A 23,031-nucleotide genomic window follows, 5' to 3' on the forward strand; every position below is an offset into this window, starting at 1 on the left:
ATATAAAAAAGTAATTGTTTCAGAATCGTTCATGAAATCTGTCAAAAATGTATTTCGTGCACAGAATATTAACGATGTTACATGTTTTTAATTCAATAATAGCAAGCAGAAATACATGTTGAACACTTACTGTAACATGCTGACAAAGATTTTTTAAATTGTTTATTATAATTGCTAATTGTGACGTTTAATTAAAATATTAAATTGAATGACATTGTTTGGGATAATATATCCACAGTTCAATACTGCCCTCTTGTGTAATTCTGAGGTGTCTGATTCATGTTTACGTTGACCTGACGTTTACAACTCCCAAAATGCAACAAGGTTTCAGGAAAGGGCGGGGCTTCTGCTTTCAGCTGCATTGTGGGAGCGGGAAAACGCCGCAAATACTCACGTTGTTGAATTGTGATGGTTTCTACGAAGCCGTTGATACAAGGTACTGTAATGTTTTATGACACAAACCTGTTATTTGTAGTCTATCGTTTTGTCTTTCACGAAAGTATACCGTACTGTTGGATCTGTTCGATGCTTTAGCGGAACAACGTCCATTTCGGACAGTCATTGTTTGCTTGGTTTATGTATTCGACTCGTTTGAGACCAGTCTAGATATTCATTAGGAATATGTTAGTTTAGTTATTTAAGTCGGTGTAAGCTAACGTTATTAAATACCAAAAACTGTAAGGTTTTCATGACGTTCATTTTTTGTGCGTGGAATATGCAATTTACACAGAACATGATTCCTCCTGAACGAGTGATTCTTATGAGTCGGTTCGTTTTGCTGAATCAAAAGTATAAAGCGGGGCCAATGTAATTCGATTCCCGAGCGAATTGTTCTAATGAATCGGATCTTTTTAAATGACTCGAACGTTTAAGAGTTAGTATTTTCTCTGAACTCTTTCACCTCTAGTTATTACTGTCATCATTTACGATTAGAAACTGTTCTAAACCTGGTGTTAATTATTTTTTTTGGTCTTCAGATTAAAACATGTCTATTGGTGTTCCCATCAAAGTCCTGCATGAAGCAGAGGGTCACATCGTGACCTGTGAGACAAACACGGGTGAGGTGTACAGAGGCAAACTGATCGAAGCAGAGGATAACATGAACTGCCAGGTACTGCTGAATCACAATTCATTCTTAAAGCATTGTTATCCAAACATTTATATTATGCCTAAATGTACATTTGCAGGGAGCTTTGAATAATGAAACTAACTGGGTTTATGTTTTATTTGAATCAGATGTCCAACATAACAGTGACCTATCGAGATGGCAGAGTGTCCCAGCTGGAGCAGGTATACATTCGCGGCAGCAAAATACGCTTCCTCATTCTACCCGACATGTTGAAAAACGCCCCCATGTTGAAGAGCATGAAAAACAAAAACCAAGGTGCAGGAGCTGGAAGAGGCAAAGCTGCTATTCTCAAAGCTCAAGGTTGGACATTTTTACGGCATCTTTGACTTCATTACAGTTACTGCAGTAATGCTGCATGTTTTTCAGTGGTTGCAATGTCAAATGCTTTTTAACCGCATTATTTATTTGTATAATCCCGAATTATTTTTGTTTGAGCATCTACTACATTTTAGTACCATTAGCAATTAAAGAAGTTGCCTTTATCAATTATATATAAGTATTAAATTAAATATAAATAATAAAATAAATGTAAATGTCCTTAAGCATGGAACACTGTTTGTCATTTGTTTAATCAGGAGGCTGAACAAGTTAATGCTTTTCATGGGAAATACATAAGATGAAACCACTAACTGTTTGTCTTTCCTTTGCAGTCGCAGCGAGGGGCCAGAGGTCGAGGAGGGCCAGGAGGAAGGGGAAATATTTTCCAGAAAAGACGATAATGTGAATCCTGTTTCAGTCACTGTCATTTTCTACAGTTTTCTTTTTTTTCTTTTATGAGAAATTGTGTACTGTTTTTTTTTTTGTTTTTGGTTTGGTAAGTTTGGTGATCTTGTACTTTTGTCGATTTTGCAACAGTTATTTTCACTTTTCTCATGTAATAAAGCTGTTTAATTATATAAAAAGTTTGTTTTATCTTTGTTTTATTATTTTAATGCTGCTAAACCATTCCTTAATTGTATCACATTGCATTTCTTAACAGATAAAAATCTTAACGGCTCAACACTTAAAGTTTGCTTTATTTTGGTCAGATGAGAGAAAACGTTTAAGTTGGAAGAAATTAAGGCATTTTACTTTTTCTTTCTTTTTTTTTTAGTTATAAAAAAATGATTTATTGAAAATATGGATTTTGTCTCAGATTTCACTTGCAAAGCTTAAAGTATTTGACTGAAAACAATTTGAATGTACTTAATTCACTTTAATGTATTTAAAAGTGTGTATATATAATTCATCTATCTACATATATATGAATATTATATTTCTTTATTAAGGTGTTGCATCACCATTTGCCTTTAATACAGCATCCAAACTTAGAATGGGTTCATGCAATTTTTAATAGTCTCAAGTAGAATATTGTCTACAAAAACATCTTCCAGTTGCTTCAGATATCACGAGATATGCTGGAGGAGGGAATCAGCTTCTCTCACTTGTACAAAGATGTTAAAGTTCATCTTGGTGCTCCAGCTGGCCAGGTTTTATGATCACACATCTTGAACACACAAAATATGAATCTGAAAACTGTTAGATAATTTGCTAATCTTCAGCAATGTCTAAAAATATAAGTTTATTTCTTTAGAGTAATAAATAAATGCCATGGTTGTCTCCAAACAGGTCGCCACTGAAATCAATGTCGTCAGTCATCTGTTGTGAAAGTCCAGCCGGGAGAGTAAAAATGATACTCTAGGGATTTACACGAAATTGAAACAATGGAAAGTTAAATTTTTGACTTGAGTTAGTGTCAAAATGCAGTTGAGTAATAGTGCAGGCATTCGAGTGAAGCACAGCGATGAAGTTCAATTAATCAAGCTAATAATAATAACCCTCTGCCTGTCCGTTCAACACTAGACGCAGTTCCCCTCGTGAGCGTTAGATGTCGCCACTCCTCTCACATTCACTCACAGCAGAAGCACCTCCGTCCCCCGCTGCCTGCACATCATACCATATCATAAACCGCTACCATTACTGCCAGCGAGCTAACAACATACCCTTCACAAACAGGATCTTACAAACGGCCGAGGTAAGGACACAACACTGACCCAACGACTCCCGTTATACCTCTATAGGGCGATATGCGTGAACGTGCGTGATCACAATGATTTTATTAATCCTCGGCTGGATTTCCCAAACATCTGTTTCGTAAGAGATGCGTTAGCCAGCTTTAGCAAAATAACAACCAGCCTTAAAACTGCTCTCCAAACGGAACCTGCTCTTCGAGCCAGTGTCAGTGTTTACATGAGCGTTTACAGATAATATGCATGACATTGTGAAGCAGGAGTCTATACACATCTAATTGTTCACATAAGATCAGTTTGGTTATTGGGAAGTTGGGTTATTCTAAGAAACAGGAGCATTTTTAGCTTTAATAAGGTGATTTAAAGTAAAATTTCTAAGCATTCAGTAATGCAATGTGTAAGTGAATTGTGAAATTAATCTCCCTCTGTAATTTATGCTGGGAGAGGATTGATGATAAAACAGGGTTGACTGCTTTTTGTTCAAGTTGATATTGCAAGGTCGTGAAACTACAAAGGGCTTATTATGAGGAGAATTTAATTCTGATATTTCAACAAATATCCACTTTTCGATTTTCAAACATTTGCTATGCATGTTCATCAAAACAGACTTGAACCTTTAAGACTTAACTACTAACAAAAGTAACAAAAAGACAAGTCAAGTTGTTTGATTTTTAGATAATAAATTATGCTAGGTATAGCATATGATTTTGTATTAGAATATATATAAGTCTTTGAAGTATTTTATATTTAATAATATTTTTAATTAATATTACAAATATATATTATTGGGCAGGCAGGAGTGGTAAAAATGACTCATCTTTATGAAGGAAGAAAAAAGCATGACAGAAAGTGACTGGTTTTGTTTGTGTGTTTAAAGTTGGCATCATCTATTGAATGTTAACGTCATTTTTTACCCAGTATGTATTTGAGAGATAAAAAAGGCACCTGTTTTATAGAATGACCCAGTTACCAAAAAATTCAGCATCCTTAATTCATTTTCACCCTGTTTGTTTGACAGTTAACAAGTGAAACCTGTAAAATCTCTGGCTGCGTATCAACATCTAGTGAGCTCCCTGCATAGACAGTATTTTCAGGCTTCAAAGGAACATGCAAATGCTTCACATGTCCAGAAATGCTGTCTGGGTTTTGACAGCTATTGTGTGATATTTGAATCCATATGGCTGTAATGAAAGGAAATATATGCATACAAATACATTGGATGTCAGTTGTGCTGCATTATTAACAAATGGTGTTTTGTATCCACTGACTTGTGTTTTCTTGTTGCTTGGCTGTTTGGGTTTAAAATAGTTTGCCTTGTTTGGAGAGAGTGGCATAAGACGGTCTCTGGAGGGCTTTTCCCTGTGGAATGAGCCATTCGGGTATGATTTGAAATCTAGCTGTGGGTGAGCTGGATAAAGTTGTTTATTTATTTTTCAGGCCTCATGTGCAGAAATGTGATTGAGGTTGGTGTAATTACTTTTCATTTCTTAGTTTATGGATTGGAACATGATCAGATGCAACTAACAGCCAATGCATGGGAAATATCCACCGACTTGTATAAAGTGTGGCGGACCTTTTTACTTTTAAACTGCTTTCAAATTCAATATAACCTAGAACAAGAGAAAATGATTTAAACTTGTGTAGGTGAAGCTGTATCACAAATGATTAGCGCGAACATCCGATGACCCCTTTCAAGGAACCATACGCCTATAAAGAACCTTTATTTTTAAGGTTGTATAATGTATCATTTTACTTAGGCAAGCTGGTTTGAACTCCTGAAATGAACTTCATTTTGGCCAAAAATCTGGTTCGAAATGGCATCACACCATTCTTTGATTTTGCTTGAAGTGCTGTATATTGGGGTATTATTGTAAAGCCAAAACCATTGTCTGTGGAGATAGACAGCACCCCGCAGATGGTGTTGAGCTTAACTTGTTTTGAACCCAAAACTTGTCTTTAAAGTGTTAGGTACAACATGCAAGGTTAGCATGAAGTCAGTGTGTAGATTAATCCTGCTTCCTCTTGTCCACAGATTAGTACTTTGGTTTTCCCTGTTAATGTTTCGAAGAATGCTGAACACTCCAGATGGTCCCATACGGTCAATCCTCTGTGGACCCCTTTCCCTGTGGATGCCCCGTGCATCTCACCATAATAAAGACAACTAGAGCGTGGAAAGTCATCTGGTGTAAGACTGCATCTGTTTGTTTCTAGGGTAAAATTGGTTTCTTGCTGGAGTTCGTCTTGGGTAAGGGCTTGACTGAAAACGGCTGTTGTCCTTTGTGGAAACCCTTTAATGTAGAGCCAGTTTGTTATACATGTAGTCCGGACCATGGGGGTCCAAGGATTGTTTGCTTGTGTGCTTGTCTGAGTCTCCATAACAAATGAGGTTTGGTAGGTTGGGCATGTGAAGGAGAAACACTGGGTTTGCAATCCATCAAAGATTGAAGTAGGTCACAGAAGAGTGTGGAAACTGCTCTCAGATTAAAATAGCTCAGCCTACCATTGCAGTCAGGCCACATCTCGCCTGCATCTACCGTGAATTTCCTGTTCTTGAAATGAGGATGTGATACTCTGGGTTTTTTAGATGCTCGCAAGGTAACTGTAATACTGCCGCATGAGTTTCAGATAGTTGCCTGACGCTTGGACTGGATAATGACACATCAATCCCTCTGACTTTCTGCACACTTTCATCATTCCCCCATCAGCACCTGAGCTGACGAATGTGTCGGACATGCCTGGCCGCTCTGTGCTCAGCTGGGCTGTCTCTTTGTCATCGAGGTAGACAGGAAGTCACTAACGACGTCCACACCAGAGACAGACCGGTGATTAAAATCTGATCTGACATTAAAAACGTCTCATTTCATTATAAAATGTGCTTGGTCTACTCCGATATGTTAAAGTAGGTGATTTATTTGGTTGTGTGCTGCTTTATTAGTCAATGTGTGCTAATAATAGTAGACCATTAGTGCTGTGATGGTACAGTAATGGCATCAGATGTCAATACCATGATACTTTGCTACACTGAATGATTACCCTCAGAGATTGACCTATAATAACTTCAACCAGTAGCCTATTTCTTACCATTTTACACTTTCAAATGCAATCAGCTCTTTAATAACTACATACACTACCATTCAAAAGTTTGGGGTCGGTAAGATTTTTTAATGTTTTCAACTTGGCGCTTGTTTAAGTTTCATGATTTTAATTAATCAGAAATGTTTTTTTAATAAAATGTAATTATTATTATTATTATTTTTTTTTTAGAAGTAACTGTTTTGTCAGTGTGCTTTCAATTTCTTTATTAATAAATGTAAGATTTAAATATACAATTTTAACCTCATGATTAAGATTAAATAGAAACTGCATAACAGTACCTTTGTGTGTTTTAAAGACGTTTACAACACAGGATGTTGCACATATCGTCTTGCGTGATGTTGCAATCACTTGTTTGTCACTTGTTGTCATATTAATGTCATCTAAAATCCATCATTCATTCTCTTACTGGCTGAATCTCTCAGTAGGTGATGGATGGTGAGGGACAGTTTAATAAACAAGTTTTTTACATTTTATGCATAAATGTGAATAGTGCTTGCCATACAAAGGTTGAAACTTACATTGTTTCTAAGGTGTTCTGCATGGTTTCTAGCACTTAGGTGGTTGTATTATGTTCTGGGTTATTATAAAGTAGTTTAATTCAAGAGCCTACCAAGTTTATTAGATTCTGAGTCTGTCCTCTAATGTGATTTTTGATCCGAATAGAGATTTTTGAGAATGTAGGTTATTTCCAGTATGAATGTGACAGTTTTTTTTTCTTGTGAGAAAGTGTCATTTTTAGCTAGAAAAGCTTGAATCCTCATCAGTGTGTTCTGATTTAGGGTGAAAATTAGTGTCAGGGATGTAATCACTTGGGAAATGGATGCGGGAGGGGTCAAAGATGAGAAATGCTGAGAAAAACAGGCTTTTTTTCCCCCACAGTGTTCTCGAATGAGGGAGAGAGAACACCATCTTCCAGCTGTGTGGGTGTTTTGACAGGAGAACGCATGGAGGCCAGGGCCCCGAGATGATATTACAGCAAAAACATAAGTAGAGATTCGATCGCAGATGAAGAAATGACAGGGAACGAAAGTGAGATAGAGAAGAAAAACCAAGCTGCAGTGGATCTCGGTGAATGCGGGCGATAGAAATGAGGACGCATGGAGGGGGTGGGGCAGCCCACACAAGTTCTCCTTTCTGAAACCCTCGGAGTAATGAATGTCTTTTATATCGTACCTGTTTATATTTCTCTCATTCTGTGAGACCCACACCTCTCCCACACACACAGAGTCTCCAATGTTCAGAAAATTGGCTTGCCAAAGAAACTACAGCTCTTTGCATGTAAATCAAGGCCATAAGAAACGGAGGTTCAGAGCAGAATGGAGATATGTAATATTTTCGAACAGGCTTTACTTTAAGCATCTTATATATTGGGATTGTATGTATAGAATATTGAGTGGGCAATATCAGGAAAGAAGATGGAAAAATAATAATAAAAATGTGAAGTGATTATAACGGCCATTCCCAAATGATACTCAAAGTCAAGGAAATTCATTGGTCAAAAGCACTGACATTCTGTATGACATCTAAGATTTCCCAACTCTGTTTTTCCTGCCAGGCGTTGATGGAGGGGCTACTGAGAGGTGTTTGGGAAGGACGCTATGTTCCCCTGTGTCTCCTCCTGGCCCTCTTCTGATCCCCCTGCTGCTCTGGGCCATGCTCCGCCCATTCCCCCGGTACAGCCGCCCAATCAGCCACTGCCTGACCTGCTGCGGAGCTGTGTTGTGCTCCCTTCCCCATCCACGCGCCTGAGCTCTTGCACCAGCGAGATGGAGTCCATGATTGTGGTGACAGAGTACGAGCCCAGTGATGGCTCAGGGCAGGAGGGCGGAGAGGAGGAGGAGGTGGAGGACATGGACAGCTCGGAAACGCCTGAGCCGGCGTCGTCAGGTCCAGTCCCGCCCTTTCGCATGGCCTCCTGTGATCTTTTATCCCACACGATGGGCCGCCCGGAAGCGCTCTTCCCAGAACCACAGGAACACAGAGGTAGACTGAGCCTCTCCAACAGGAAGCTGTCGCTACAGGAACGCTCGCAGACGCTTTCGTCGCCCTGTGGTTCACCGGGGCTGAACGGACGCTATATTTACCCATCGCTGCCCTACTCGCCAATCACCTCCCCTCACTCGTCCCCACGCCTCCCTCGAAGACCAACCGTGGAGTCTCATCGTGTCTCCATCACAGACCTGCAGGTAGGTGGCCGGTGTTAATGGCAGGTGTGTTTGGAAGACTTACATTAATCTATTAATTAATTATATTATATTTTAATTAAGTGTAAACATTTTTGTTACGCAGTTTTTAAAATTATTTACATAATATGTATTATCTAAATTATTCATTTAAATTCATTCATAAGTACACATTAAATCTAAATGTTAAATATAAAAAATATACATGATAAAGCTTTGGGGCTAGAAACTGCTCTTTGTGATCACTATATTTTAAATGATGTAGGCGAGAAATAACATATAGAATTAATATAAATATACATATTATTATTTAATTTATAAATATAGTATGTATTAATATAAATAAAATATATTTTTATTATGAATGTAATGTTTAATATCTAAATTATTAATAGCAATTAATTTATTTACGTATTTAATATATAGACAGTAAATAGTTTATAATAAATATTTTGTGTAATATAAAATTTACATTATAAAGTGCTTGTATATATCAATATAAAATATTTGAACTCTAAAATGACATATTTTTAAAAGTATATTTTTATTACTTATATAATTTTCAATATCTTAATTGTTAATATCAATTAGTTATTATTTACATTAAATATAGACAGTAAATATTGTATAATAAATATATTGTAAAATATAAAAATCACATTACACACTATATTTTAAATTATTTAGGCTTGTAATAGTGGTCTGAAGCCTTGTAAATGTCAAGGAAATAAAATATTTAAAAAAATTGTAATTATGTTAAAAATTGTTGAAAATAATTTAAAAAATATATTATTTATTTAACATTTAAATTATTAATATAAATTAATTTGTCTCTATATTTTAGATGATGTAGGCTTGTAAATGACATGGGGAAAAATATTTTCTAATTATGCTCAACTCTAATGTTGCATTTTTTTTTAAATATGCTTTTATTTATATAGTATATAGTATACTAAATATTATATACTAATATATATTTATTATCTAGTATTTAACATTTAAATAATTAGAATAATCAATTCATGTATATTTAGATATTATATATATCTATATATATATATATATATATAGCTATATATAGATATATATATAGATAGATATTAATAATTTAAATGTTAAATAAATAATATATTTGTACAATTACATATATATATATATATATATATATATAATATATATTATATATATATATATATATATATATATATATATATATATATATATATATATATATATACTGTAAAGATAATAAGATAAGATAATTATAAAATACTGATAAGATAATTTATAAAATATAGAAATTGCTCTTTGTGATTTCTATGTTAGAGGTGGGCAATGTCTGGAAGATGTAAAACACAACATCATCTATTTTAACACAGCTCAACTGTCTGAACCACACAATGGTTACCAACAATTATGCAAGCTTATATAATTACACCACCAAAAACTAGACAATGTGATGCTGTGGCCTGAGATAATTTGAGCTGCTTGTGTGAGAACTGAAATTGTCTTTGAGAAGAACATTTCCTTTTCTTCATTCTCTGCACTGGCTTCAAGTCTGCAAGCTTTAGAGGGTATGTAAGGTAAGGTTACAGACAGGAGCAATTACCTTCCTCTTAATGGCACTCGTCAAGAGAAAGTTCCCCTATAGATGCTTCTGCTTTTCCATTAGGACATGAAATCAGCGAGAAATGTGTGTAGCTGTAGAGAAGTCAGTGTTATTTTAGTGTCATTGATATACTATTATACTTTTTGTTAATATTTTGAATTGGATTATTTTGTATATTTTTTGTGTGTGTCTAAATAGTTTTTATTAATTTGTATGTAATTGTTTCAGTTTATTTAGTTTTAGTTATTTTAGTACTTCAAACTAAGCTAAATGAAAATGAGAAATGATGCCTTGGCAACTAGCTGAAATCAAGTTTTTTCATATTTTATTTCAATTAACATTTATTTCGTTTTAGTTAACTATAAGAACCCTGGCTTGTAGTTTTCCTTCTGCTCATGCCTTTGATTCTTTGAACCTGGAATGTTACAAGCATCATTCTTGATGAGAGAATCAGGTTAGCATTTGCTGTGATCTTTGGCCACACAGGCTGAAGTAGTGACTACAGTTCCTTAAAGAAGACCTTATTGCATTGATAGATATCATGTGTTTCTTTATTTCAAAAGGACTGCGTGCAGCTCAACCAGTACAAGCTGAAAGATGAGATCGGAAAGGTATGTCTATTTTTCATTTATTATTTATATAGAGATCATTTCCTGCTGAGCCTGGGATGAATGAACACTCTGCTGAAAGATTAATTGAGCTGTTTTCCTTATTTCAGAACAAACAAACATATTGTATATTTGGTTTGGTAAAAATATGAAAAGTAACAAAATATGTGAGGCAAATTTGTCATTATTACTAAATGAGCCACATGAAATTATCACACTTTTTCCTTTTTTCTGTATCTTGGAAAATAAATAAATATGAAATGTTTCTGAAAGAAGTTTCTTATGCTCACCAAAGCTGTATTACTGTATTAAAAAATACAATAAAAACAGCAAAATTGTGAAATATTAATTGCAATTTAAAATAGTGGTTTTCTATTTGAATGTATTTTGAAATGTCATTTATTCCTGTGGTGACAAAGACACCAAATGAGCATTTTAAAATTATTTCTTTGCACACTGAAGACTGGAGTAATGACTAAAAAATATATATATTTTTTTAATTTGCTCATTTGGTGCCCAGGAAACATTTCTTATTATTATTATCAATGTTTAATGTGCTATATTAAATCTGTTAGTGGAAACAGTGAAATAATTTTTTTTTTATCACATTATAACTGTCTTTGTCACTTTTGATCAATTCAAGCATCCTTGCTGAATAAAAGTATGTAAAAAATAATAATAAAATAAAATAATAATATAATAATATAGTAAAAAAAACTGAAACTGAAACTTTTAAGCTGTAGTAAATATGAGAATAAAAAATAGTTATACCAGAGATAACTGTGTAGGAAATATAAATAGAAAAGAAAACTGTAGGGAAAATCAATATTTGACCCCAGAATGTTTCTGTTGACTATTCAAAATCAATTTTGCCGAGACAATACAATAGTCCCTATCTGTTTTTTTCTTTTCTGGAACAGGGTGCTATGGTAATAGAGTTTGAAATAACTTTATATTATTTAATTTCATAGTATATTAATATGGTAATTTTGTGACACCATAGGATAGATCAAAGTTTCATGATTAAAACAGAATGAATTAGACACTTACAAAAGTACCATGTTTTTTTTTTTTTTTGGACATGTTAGAGTTCTTTTTGAACCATGTGTACCATAGTATTACCGCAGTACTTTTTTCTAAGAAGAGTATACATAAGCACATCTAATGAATTTACGAATAAAGCAGTATACAGAGTAATGCAGTAAAGCAAGTGAAAGGAGCAGTGAAGTGTTTTCACTGTTGCTGTTCCACTAAGCTTCATCTCTATTCGAGGGCATGGAAAACTGTCAGCTTGGATGGGGAGATTCCTGCTCTGCTCTCATCTCTGTGTCTGAGGGTTGGATTCCCTGCTGGAACTGCAATCCGCTCTCCCAGCTGGGACCTGTGTGTGTGTGTGGGTTTGAGAGATAGAGACAGAACAGAAGTGGAATTATGCCTGTTATGGCGTTCATCATGATGCCGGCTGTTGCCTACTGGCTTGGTTTGGTTTACATGTTAATCAAATGCACAAAAAAAAGGCCACTATAGCCTCCTGTTTCCCACCGTTTTTGCATGTTACTGAGTGTGTTTGTATTGCAGTTTGATCCATTTACAAGTTGTCATGACTGACGCACCTTGTTTTCCTGATAAAGGGCTCCTATGGAGTTGTCAAGCTGGCGTACAATGAAGACGACAACACGTACTATGTGAGTGACTGACGCAACACACTCTCATGATCTTGCACAAATATATACACACTTCATGTGTGAAGGGTAAAGAGCTAACATCCTAGTGTTCATTAATCAGTAATCATTAAATTATGATTGACTAGTTGAGGTCATCTTCAGCAGCCAGTCTTAAAACGGTCACGTAGACACTGTCCTTCAAGACGTTCCTCCTAATGGGTTCAGAAATCATAATTATGATGTGATTTTAATTGAAGTAAAATGCATTTTAGTACTAGTGCATTAAAACAAAGAGCAAAGCATACCACAGAGAATGATGGGAAATGTCGAATTGCTGCACAAGCCATGGACTCATTATCCAGCTAAATTAGTAGTCATTTCATCAGTAGTCATATATTACTTCATCTCTATTCTCACTGTTGACTAACTCTTACTGTATTGTACATATATATATATATATATATATATATATATATATATATATATATATATATATATATATATATATATATATATGTATATATATATATATATATATATATATATGTATGTAGGTGTATATATATATATATATATATATTTATGTATGTGTATGTGTGTGTGTGAATATTTTTAATTAGTAAATATCCTAATCTTGATTATTAGTAATAGTATTAATATTATTATTATTAGTATTATTAACATGTATAATAGTAATAATAATGATATATTGCTGTAATATTTTGATGTTAACTTAATTTTGATCATTTTTCTGATTATTTGCTTTTTCTTTACTTAAATGTAGTATTTGTTGCTTTTTTTGTGCAGTAGTCTTCACACAGAGCTGGTTTCTTGAATATACAGTACACTATGGCATCAAAATATAGATAGATAGATAGATAGATATAATAATATGTTGCTGTAACATTAAAATAAATTTTAACTTAAAATTGCTCAGTCAAATTAGTAGTATTATTAGGATTATAATTATAAATGTTATAATTATAAATTATAAATGCTATAATATTTAAAAAATATTGTTATATTATTGGGATTTGATAAATAATTTAATTTTAATATTAAATAAAATATCTTGATGATGATTATGAACATGCTGTAATAACAATAACAACAACAATAATAATAACAATTATTATATTGTTCTAATATTGCAATAAATTTTAACTTAAAATTGCTCAATCTCTGATTACGGTAATTTTTGCTTATTTTTTCATCCTAATTTTTGGGGCAGTCGTAGTCCTCACTCAGTACTGGTTGTAGAATGGGGCATATGTCACCCAGCACCAGTAATGACACTGGATATCTGCTCTCACGCTCTCATTCTCACTGCTCTCCACAGGCCATGAAAGTGCTGTCCAAGAAACGACTGATGAGGCAGGCTGGGTTCCCGCGTAAGTGTCTGCTTTAAAGCAGATGGAGCGCTCAGCGGGGTTTATGATTGAGTGTATGTGTGAGTGTATGTGTGTATGAGGTTGGGGGCCCAGTTTCATTAGCTTGCATAATGCCCAATACTTCAACCCTTTACATGATTTACTCTTGTGCTGGTTTAAACAGGCAGACCTCCTCCTCGTGGGGCAAAATTGGCCCCTGAGGGCCCCCCTCAGCCCAAAGGGCCTCTGGAGCGTGTTTACCAGGAGATAGCCATCCTCAAGAAGCTTGATCACCCTAATGTGGTTAAGCTTGTGGAGGTGGGTGCTTGTATGATCAATATGCAGCCAAAAGTGTAATTTGTGCACCACTAGTGCCACCAAGTGTAATTAAAAAAAGAAAGAAAAAAGACTATTTTCAAACAGGTTTCCTATCGTCTGGAAAAGAAAGTCCACCTTTAAATCTATTAAACTAGGATAGGGAAAATAGCATGCCACATAATAAATTTAACATTAATAAAAATAAAGCTGTGAGGGTTATAAATAGAGTTTCTTAAATGTTGTACACTTCAAATAAATAAATAAATAAATTATTAAATGTGTAATTTGTGCACCACCAAGTAGAATTAAAAAATTATGACTATTTCCAAACAAGTTTCCCCAAACACTTCCACCATTTAAACAGAGAGTCCACCTATAAATTTATTGAACTGGGAGGGATTTTAACCTTGAAAAAATTACAAGCATCATTTTAAATTTGACATGAATAAAAATAAGGCAGTGAGGAATAGAAATACAGTTTCTTAAATATTATACACTGCAAAAATAAATAAAGCGTTATGAGTATTTTTACTTGATTCTCCACTAAAAATGTACTATAGTATAAAGATACACTTATTTTTAAGCAAAATTTAATTGAATATTCAAATAAAAAATAGTATTAATTAATTAAATTATATTTTTAAGTGTAAATCTAACAATGTGTAGTGTGGTTAATGCTTAAAACAAAAGCAAAAAAAAAAAAAGTTTACCAGAAAACAAGTTGGTTTTAGGATGTCTAAAAATATTTTTATTGGAAAATAAGACACAAATACTGATTACGACAAAAAATTATTTGTAGTGTACTTATATGTACTGGGCAGTTAGTATTTAGCCAATAAAAACACTGAAAGAAAGCTTTTCCCTAAAAAGTCAACAAAACTGGGTTGTAGTAAATAGATGTTGATGCATGTTAATGTTAATGCAGTCTGTCATATTGAATGGACTGAATATCTATTCGTCAAACCCTTGTTTTCATTTACATCAAATCAGATATGGCATAATATAAGGTCTGTGCTGACTGGTTTCATTCCCTTTCTGAACCGCTTTGGTTTTTTTGTGCAGGTGCTGGATGATCCAAGTGAGGACCATCTGTACATGGGTAAGTCTGGCCAGATACTCATCCTCTTGGCAGATGCTACACACTTGCACATGCACAATTTATTCTACTCTTCTGTGCTGAATGTATGTAAATTCAGAGAAGGTAATGCACAACAGCTTAACTCTGTTTCCTGTGTGATTTCACAGTTTTCGAGCTTGTCAAACGAGGGTGAGTAAGCATGTTATTTCTGATTGTAGCGCCGGCTCATGCTGTGCTAGTGTCACTCTGCTAGAGAAACTGTGTCTCATTCCCCATGTGTTTGCAGAGCAGTGATGGAGGTTCCTACTGATAAGCCCCTGGATGAGGACCAGGCACGCTTCTACTTCCAGGACTTGCTAAGAGGAATTGAGTATTGTGAGTGCGGGAATTTAGCTAATCAATACTCTTGATTGTTGCTAATACATCCAGATAAAAGGACAAGGTACATTTTCATGGCCTCACGCCATTGGCTGGGCACTGGATAGTCTAATGGAGCCAAACTTTTAGACTAAAGTCTTGTCAGCATATCTTATTCTAGCCATCTACTATCTACTCAGCAGTTTTATTTTAGTATAATTTATATACTGTTATAGGATTTAGCTTTTATTTTTATATTTTCAATTTTCAATATAATTTTAGTTTTCATGTCTACTTATTCTGTCCAAGAACTGGCCAGTTAACAGTGTTATTTTAGTATTATTTATACATTATTATTTATTCATATACTTTATATTAATATTTGTATTTTAGTATTATATTTTTATACTATTACTGTATACTAGTATGTTCAGTTTACATTTCATTAGTTTTATTTCATTAGCCATTTTGTCATTTTTATTAGATGTTGTTTATTTGTTTTTAATAGATCTTTATAACTTTAATTGGTTTTATTTCAGTTTTATTGTTGTTAGTAATTTTGGTTCTTGAACATTTTTTTTATTTTAGTTGTTTGGCAATACATTTTTAATTTTCATTTAAGTTTTTCATGTAATATTTATAATGATATTTTATTTCAGCTTTATTTCCATCAAAATTGGTAAACTAAAACTATTAGTTAATAGATAGTTAATAGATAACAACACAGGACAGGAAGAAGCCATCTGAATGACATTGAAAGTAAATGTGTGTACCCATTCTCTTAAACAGCATAAAATAGCCTTTGGTTTTCAGAAAGTTCTTAACATTTTTATCTGTAATATACCTCAAATTATGAGACTAGATACAGTTCTTCTTGATAGTCATCAAAATGCAATGAGTAATGATTAAAAGAGAGGCAACCATTCATCCTCAACAGTACATTACCAGAAAATCATTCATCGGGACATCAAGCCTTCCAACCTGCTTGTGGGGGAAGATGGCCATGTTAAAATTGCCGACTTTGGGGTCAGTAACCAGTTTGAGGGAGCAGACGCCCTCCTGACCAGCACAGTTGGGACGCCAGCGTTTCTCGCCCCAGAGACCCTCTCAGAGACCCGCAAGAACTTCTCTGGAAAGGTTTAAAGCTCTGTTCTCTAAGCTAGTTTGTAATATCCTGTCAGTCTTTCTGTCAAAATTGATTTAATGAAGTTACCATCATGTTTTTATAGGCTCTGGATGTGTGGGCAATGGGAGTCACCTTATACTGTTTCATCTTTGGAGTGGTACGCCCTGTTTTGTCCTTCGTATATATCATGACATATGCACTGTAAACGGTAACAATTCAGCAAAACTGTTCAAGAAAAGTGTATAAAATGAATTCTTTTTGTTGTGGTCTTTGACTTTATTTCCTCTCTGTACAGTGTCCGTTTATGGATGAGCGTATTTTGAGCCTCCATCAGAAAATCAAGACCCAACCGGTGGAGCTTCCTGAGAAGTGAGTGAGATTCCTCTTGAGCCTGAAAGACCTTTCCCATCCTGTTGTTCTGACACTGATTTTTGTCCCACTTAACAGCGCGGACATATCAGATGACTTAAAAGACCTTCTGTTTAAAATGTTGGACAAGAATCCTGAAACCAGAATTACCGTCCCACAAATCAAGGTCAGTCTGACTTTTTTTACATTTCACTGATGACGCCACCTTCAAGTTCAACAAAGTACTCTTTTATGATTGGTCAGAAAAATAAACAGTTTTGGCTATTGGTTGATGTTTGGTTGTTTTATATGTACATTTTTTGGAACCATACATACCATCATTCAAAATTTTGGGGTCAGTAAGATTTGGATGATGGTTTTGAAAAAAGTCTCTTATGCTCATCAAGGCTCCATTTATTCAAAAATACAGTAAAAACAATAATATTGTGAAATATTATTACAATTTAAAATAACTTGTTTTATTTTAATGTACTTTAAAATGTATTTTATCCCTATGATGGCAAAGCTGAATTTTTAGCAGCTATTTCTCCAGTCTTCAGTGTCACATGATCCTCAGAAATCATTCTAATATGCTTATAATGAAAACGGATGCTTAATATATATATATTTTTCAGGATTCTTTGATGAATGGGAAGTTCAAAAGAACTGCGTTTATTTGACATGAAAAAAGTATTTTGTAAAAAATATATATTTACTTCCACTTTTGATCAACTTAATGCATCCGTGCTAAATAGAAGTAATAATTTATTTCAAGAAAAAAAAAAAAAATCTTACTGACCCCAAATAGTTTTTACATGGTAGTGTGTTTTTTCTTATGTTATAATTAGCCTCCATACTTCAAAAGTACCAAAAATAAAACCATTCCTTATTCTTAAAAGATGATTTCAAAGCACTTCCTGTGTGAATATAGGACACTCCAGCAGCCTAGACACAGTCTTGAGTTAATTAATGATATCAAAGCAGGATTTCTGTTCCGTTGTTGTTGTTTTAGGTGCACCCATGGGTGACACGGCACGGCGCTGAGCCCCTCCCCCCTGAGGACGACAACTGCTGCAGCCTGATAGAAGTGACAGAGGAGGAGGTGGAAAACTCTGTCAAGCACATCCCCAGCCTGGCCACCGTGGTGAGATCACAAGCCCCTGGTGGCCTATTTAGACAACACTAATTCTGTTTTCATGAATACACATAATGTATTCAATGCTAATAACCTCATCAAATGAATAAACAGATTAATGACCCACACAGATTACAGCCCAACCCCTGTTTCTGGAGTTCTTATTCTTGCTGCATGCTCTCTGCTACAGATCTTGGTTAGGACTATGCTGCGCAAGCGTTCTTTTGGGAACCCGTTTGATTGGGGCCGCAGGGAAGACAGGAGTCCCGCCGCACAAGGACACACGCTATCGTAAGTCTTCCTCATTAGGGATGGGCTATAACTGGAACAAATTTCCTGGACATAGACTTGAAACTCTGCAGTGGTTTCAGTGGTCACAGACCGTTTTAAATGGTTTGCCTAGCTTGTTTTAAAGTAATTTAATTACTTTTATAATTATTAATAACTACACAAGGTTATACTGTAATATGATAAGGATAGAGCTTAAGTGTATTTTCAGGTAAAATAGAGCTTAATGTCTATGCAGCATTTCCACAGAAAATAATTTTGACTAGTTTATGTACTTTTGTTAATACTTTTAAAAAGATTTTGGCTAAAAAAGCTCAGCTGTTTTCAATATTGATATTTTTTGTGCAGCAAATCAGCATATTAGAATGATTTCTGAAGGATCATGTGACACTGAAAACATTTAAAAAATATATTAAAATAGAAAACGCCTCTTTTAAATTGCGATATCTCACAAATGTTACAGTTCTGTTGATTTTTTTGATTAAATGCAGCTTTGGAGCATAAGTGAATGTTAAAAAAAGAAATCTTATTGACATACAAACTTTTGAATGTTTTTTAACACTAAACCTTCAGTAAAATGTGTTATTTAACTTCTTAAGTTGTCTAAATGATTTTTTTGAGATGAGACTACATTTCTTGAATTAACTCTTTGTGTGCTTCTAACAGTTTCTGTGGGTGAAGTTTAATCCAGTGATTTGCTAAATTACTAAAATTCTAATTTAATGCATCTCTATCGATTAATAAATTCATGTTCTATACACATTGCAATATAGAGCCAAAGCTAAGAATGGTCTCATTAAACATGTTTATTTTGTTTTCATTTAGCTTACAGTTACCAAGCTAACTGATTAGCCTACTAAGCTAAAATACTTTACTCAAGATGTTAAAGGCCTTGTTCCAAAAGCCATACTTAATGTGGACTTCACGTGTGTGTCCACAAGACCATACTGTCCAATAACGGACTACATTTGAATATGAACTTTTGAATTTTTGAACATCAACTTATGAATTGCTCTTTTATTGATTTTGATTGCTTCCGTTGACCTCATTTGTAAGTCGCTTTGGATATAAGCGTCTGCTAAATGACTTAATGTAAATGACTAAATGAACTTACTTAAAAAGTAATATGAGTGTGTGCAATATGAATGAAATCCAGACGTACTACATCTGTCAGGTTGTCATTGCTATCGTCGCGTTCACAAATCCTCTGCAGGTGCCTCATGGGATAGTAAAGTGATCAGATACACCGGAAGTAGTAAGTCATTTGGGTACTTTTCACATATGTCAAATGAATGCTATGAATTCAGACATCACATACTGTTCTCGTCTACTACATAGTGGGAAAGTATATGCATATTTGAACAAAGCTATAGTTGTTTTTATCATTTCATGACTCATGAGTGCCCCCTTTGCAGCTATGTTGAGGTTTTCATTGCAGTGCTTTGCTAGGTTGATTACTACCTAGCAAAGTAACAATATCTTATAATAATAGCTTTGCTAAAATTGTTAAAGGGATAGTTCACCCAAAAATGAAAATTCTTACTTTACTTAGCCATTGACTTCCATAGTATTTTCTTTCCATACTGTAGAAGTCAATGGCTTCCGTCAACTGTTTGGTTACCAAGATTCTTCAAGATACCTTCTTTTGTACTCAACAGAAGAAAGCAATTCATACAAGTTTAGAATGACATCAGGGTGAGTAGAATATTCATTTCTGAGTGAACTATCCCTTTAACCTACTTTTTTGTTGATTTTCAGAAACCAAGGGACAAGCATAAATTATTTTCTGTGGTAATCGTTAGCATATTTGAGTTATATTTAGTATGAAATATTCCTTTAAGGCTCTTGTTTAGTCATGTTTTCAGGAACATTTGACAGAAACGCTCCAGTTTAAGAATTCTCACGTATCCGCATCTCTCCTGCCATCTAGAAAAGGGAGAGCAGGGAGTTTGAAATACTGCCGCAATCTCAGTACCCCCAGGTAAAGCTCTGCTAGCCTGTTAGCGCTCCACCTATGTCCTGTTCACTCTCCTCCACCTATATTATATGTAGGAGATAATGGTCATGCCCATTTTGAATGATCTGTACTTAAAAGGAATGGTGTGGTGTTTTTTAGCATGCTCAAAACTATCATTCAGATGGCTTAAAGAATAACAAGCTTTTCCGCTTGTGTTTTCCTACCCAATAAACAGAATTTTATGCATGTAATATTTAAAATATTCATGATATTCCCTCTTAAAGAACCTTAGTAGCTGTACAAGCTACTTTTAATAATCAACCCTTAGTACATCAAGCATATTTTGCATGTAATGTTTAACAGATAAAACAAGTTCATGTATGTCCTGTAAGTTCATGGGCAGTTCAGGATGATGTTTTCCAGGTCCTTCTATATCTGCATGCCCCTCATGCATAATGTCAGCAACAAAAAAGGAGAGGAGCATCCTGATTTGCCGCCTAGCCATGGTCATTTTTATTTGTTATGTGTTTGGTTTGTTTGTTTTGGTTGGTTTTTTTTGTGTTTGGTTTCCTTGTACAACCCCTCGCAAAAACATGGTAGTCAGTCACTCTCATGTGCCTCCTTCCAACCCGAGCATATGACTGATGCGATGCCATGTACCCCCCCTCGCGCTGACTTACATTCCCCGCTACCTAACAGTTCTAGCCGCACTTAACAACAGTCTGCATTGCTATAGACAGGTTGACACGCCTGGAATGTGCGGATATTTTAAACCTCCACGTTTGTCTGTTTCCTAGGAAACAACAGAGCGAGGAAGGAATGCGGAGCATGGACCTGCCCTTCGTGGGCGAGGATGAAGTTCTTTCCTGATAGTTGTGGGCGTCTTGCTCAGGCGAAATGCACAAGGATGGGGCTGTTGTGGCTGCCGGAAGGCCAGGATATGGACCTGAGGCTGAGGTGTGGATAGGAAGATGGAAGGAAGAAGCTCATGTTGGATTGTTAATGTGGAGTGTGCCCACCCACTCATGCATGCATTTGTACAGTCCACAGCAGCATGCACTGTATCTGTCTGCCCAGGTCTCTGCCGTCTCTCAGGACCTGTTTTGTGTGTGCGCGTGTGTTTCTACTCTCCTCTCCAGCACGGAGACTCTGCTTTACTCCTCTACTTCAGCTAGGGGGCGCCACCGCGAGGCTAAACCTGTTTTTATACAGTCTATGGGCTAAACAGATTTTTTTAGGGAAAAATGTACAATTTCTTAGGTTTGTCCATCACTCATTACTTAAAGAGACATGCTGCTTTGTGGCAGTTTTACAGATCTTATAGATTATTAGAACTGAATTTAAACATAACAAAATAAATTTATCTCAGACTTTCATCAGCAATTAATTTATTCAAAAAAAAAATCAAATCTTGAAAATTAGGTTTGTTTGGTTTAAATAAAATTAATTTTATATATATATATATATATATATATATATATATATATATATATATATATATATATATATATATATATATATATATATATATATATATATATATATATATATATATATATATATAAAAAAATCAAGGCAAATAAAATAATAAATAGCCTTTGCACATTTGCGGACAATAACCTTTAACTAGTTTTTGATTCTTGTATTATGTATGATTTCTTTCTTGTCTATTACTCATTAATTTGAGAGATGTGATATGATTTGAAAAATGATAAAATGAAAAATAGCTCAGACTTTCATCCAAAAAATGTTTTTACTTAAATATCTCAGAAATCAGGTTTGTTTAAACAAATTATACAGAAGTTAACACATGAAATAAATAGCTTTAAATACTTAAAAGTCTTCAAAATTGCTGACGGTTACATCTAAAATGTATTTATAAGAAGAAATTTATGATTTCTTCATGTTTTTCCATCAGTGATTGATTAGAGACACTTCATTGCAGTTTTACAGATCTCATTAGATTATTAAAAATGAATTTAAAAATGAATGAAAAATGAATTTTCATCAGATATTTCAACTTCAATTGAAATTCTTCTCAAAATCAGGTTTAAGTAAAATAAAAAATACAAATAATAATTTTTTTAAAAAAATTCAAATTCTTAATATTTGCAGTCAGGATATGTGTATAAATGTAGTAATTAAAAATCCACATAAGTTTACATGTGTATGTTTGTTTATATATAAAATCACACAACTTTGTGTTTATATTATAATGTCAGCGCTGTAGATGGTGAACAACACCAAACCTGGAAACTGTCTCATTTTTTTTTTTTTTAACAACAAAGCCCAAAACCAAGAGATGAGAGAGTTATAAAGCATGTTTTTGAATGGTAGGTTAATTATTTAGGGCACACATAACCTTTAGGGAATGCCAGAATAGGCATTGTGACCGTTCTTCTTCTTGTATGTAACATGACCCTTTTAATCATGAAGCTAACAGTTTCTTACTGTAATTTCACTTCCTTTTCCTGTGTAGAATTACCAAAATGCCATGTACAGTAGTAGTACATTTCCGACTTTGTCATGATCAGAGTGAGTTCGTTATCGGCATTTCTATATAGGACGCATATTCTATGAAGTTCTTAAGGAAATACAATAACTTTGTGCAATCTATGCATGACTTTTCACTTAAGGAATCAATGTTTGTCAGTCTGTTTTGACACAAATGTATGCCTTACATTTTCATACTCATAACTGTAGCATAGGTCATCAGTACATGTGTAGAGTTTTTTGGTACAATAGAATTGTAGATA

At 34.4% G+C, this 23,031-nt stretch overlaps 2 protein-coding genes across 4 annotated transcripts; both read left to right on the forward strand.

The window, feature by feature from the left end:
• The first annotated feature begins 284 nt into the window (after nt 1-284).
• Nucleotides 285-2,031, forward strand: snrpd3l (small nuclear ribonucleoprotein D3 polypeptide, like). 2 transcript variants are annotated; one of them, XM_042748241.1, is made up of 5 exons: nt 285-436; nt 978-1,111; nt 1,237-1,429; nt 1,467-1,474; nt 1,786-1,848. In XM_042748241.1, the coding sequence occupies exons 2-5, from the start codon at nt 986-988 to the stop codon at nt 1,846-1,848; spliced, it is 390 nt and encodes a 129-aa protein (XP_042604175.1). In that variant the 5' UTR covers nt 285-436; nt 978-985. The 2 variants fall into 2 exon arrangements, with proteins under 2 accessions (XP_042604175.1, XP_042604174.1); XM_042748240.1 differs by lacking the exon at nt 1,467-1,474 and having other exon boundaries at nt 1,780-2,031.
• A 950-nt stretch (nt 2,032-2,981) lies between these two features.
• Nucleotides 2,982-21,682, forward strand: LOC109054844 (calcium/calmodulin-dependent protein kinase kinase 2-like). Of its 2 annotated transcripts, XM_042747528.1 has the most exons (17): nt 2,982-3,143; nt 7,790-8,420; nt 10,590-10,637; nt 12,266-12,319; nt 13,638-13,689; nt 13,853-13,986; nt 15,049-15,085; nt 15,232-15,253; nt 15,351-15,439; nt 16,359-16,558; nt 16,651-16,704; nt 16,843-16,916; nt 16,995-17,082; nt 17,908-18,039; nt 18,221-18,321; nt 20,249-20,299; nt 21,073-21,682. In XM_042747528.1, exons 2-17 carry the CDS (start codon nt 7,833-7,835, stop codon nt 21,143-21,145), a joined length of 1,797 nt encoding a protein of 598 aa, XP_042603462.1. In that variant the 5' UTR covers nt 2,982-3,143; nt 7,790-7,832; the 3' UTR covers nt 21,146-21,682. The 2 variants fall into 2 exon arrangements, with proteins under 2 accessions (XP_042603462.1, XP_042603463.1); XM_042747529.1 differs by lacking the exon at nt 20,249-20,299 and having other exon boundaries at nt 2,987-3,143; nt 21,073-21,680.
• The last annotated feature ends 1,349 nt before the right edge of the window (nt 21,683-23,031 follow it).

Source organism: Cyprinus carpio, chromosome B21 (assembly GCF_018340385.1).
Source record: "Cyprinus carpio isolate SPL01 chromosome B21, ASM1834038v1, whole genome shotgun sequence".
NCBI lineage: Eukaryota > Metazoa > Chordata > Actinopteri > Cypriniformes > Cyprinidae > Cyprinus > Cyprinus carpio.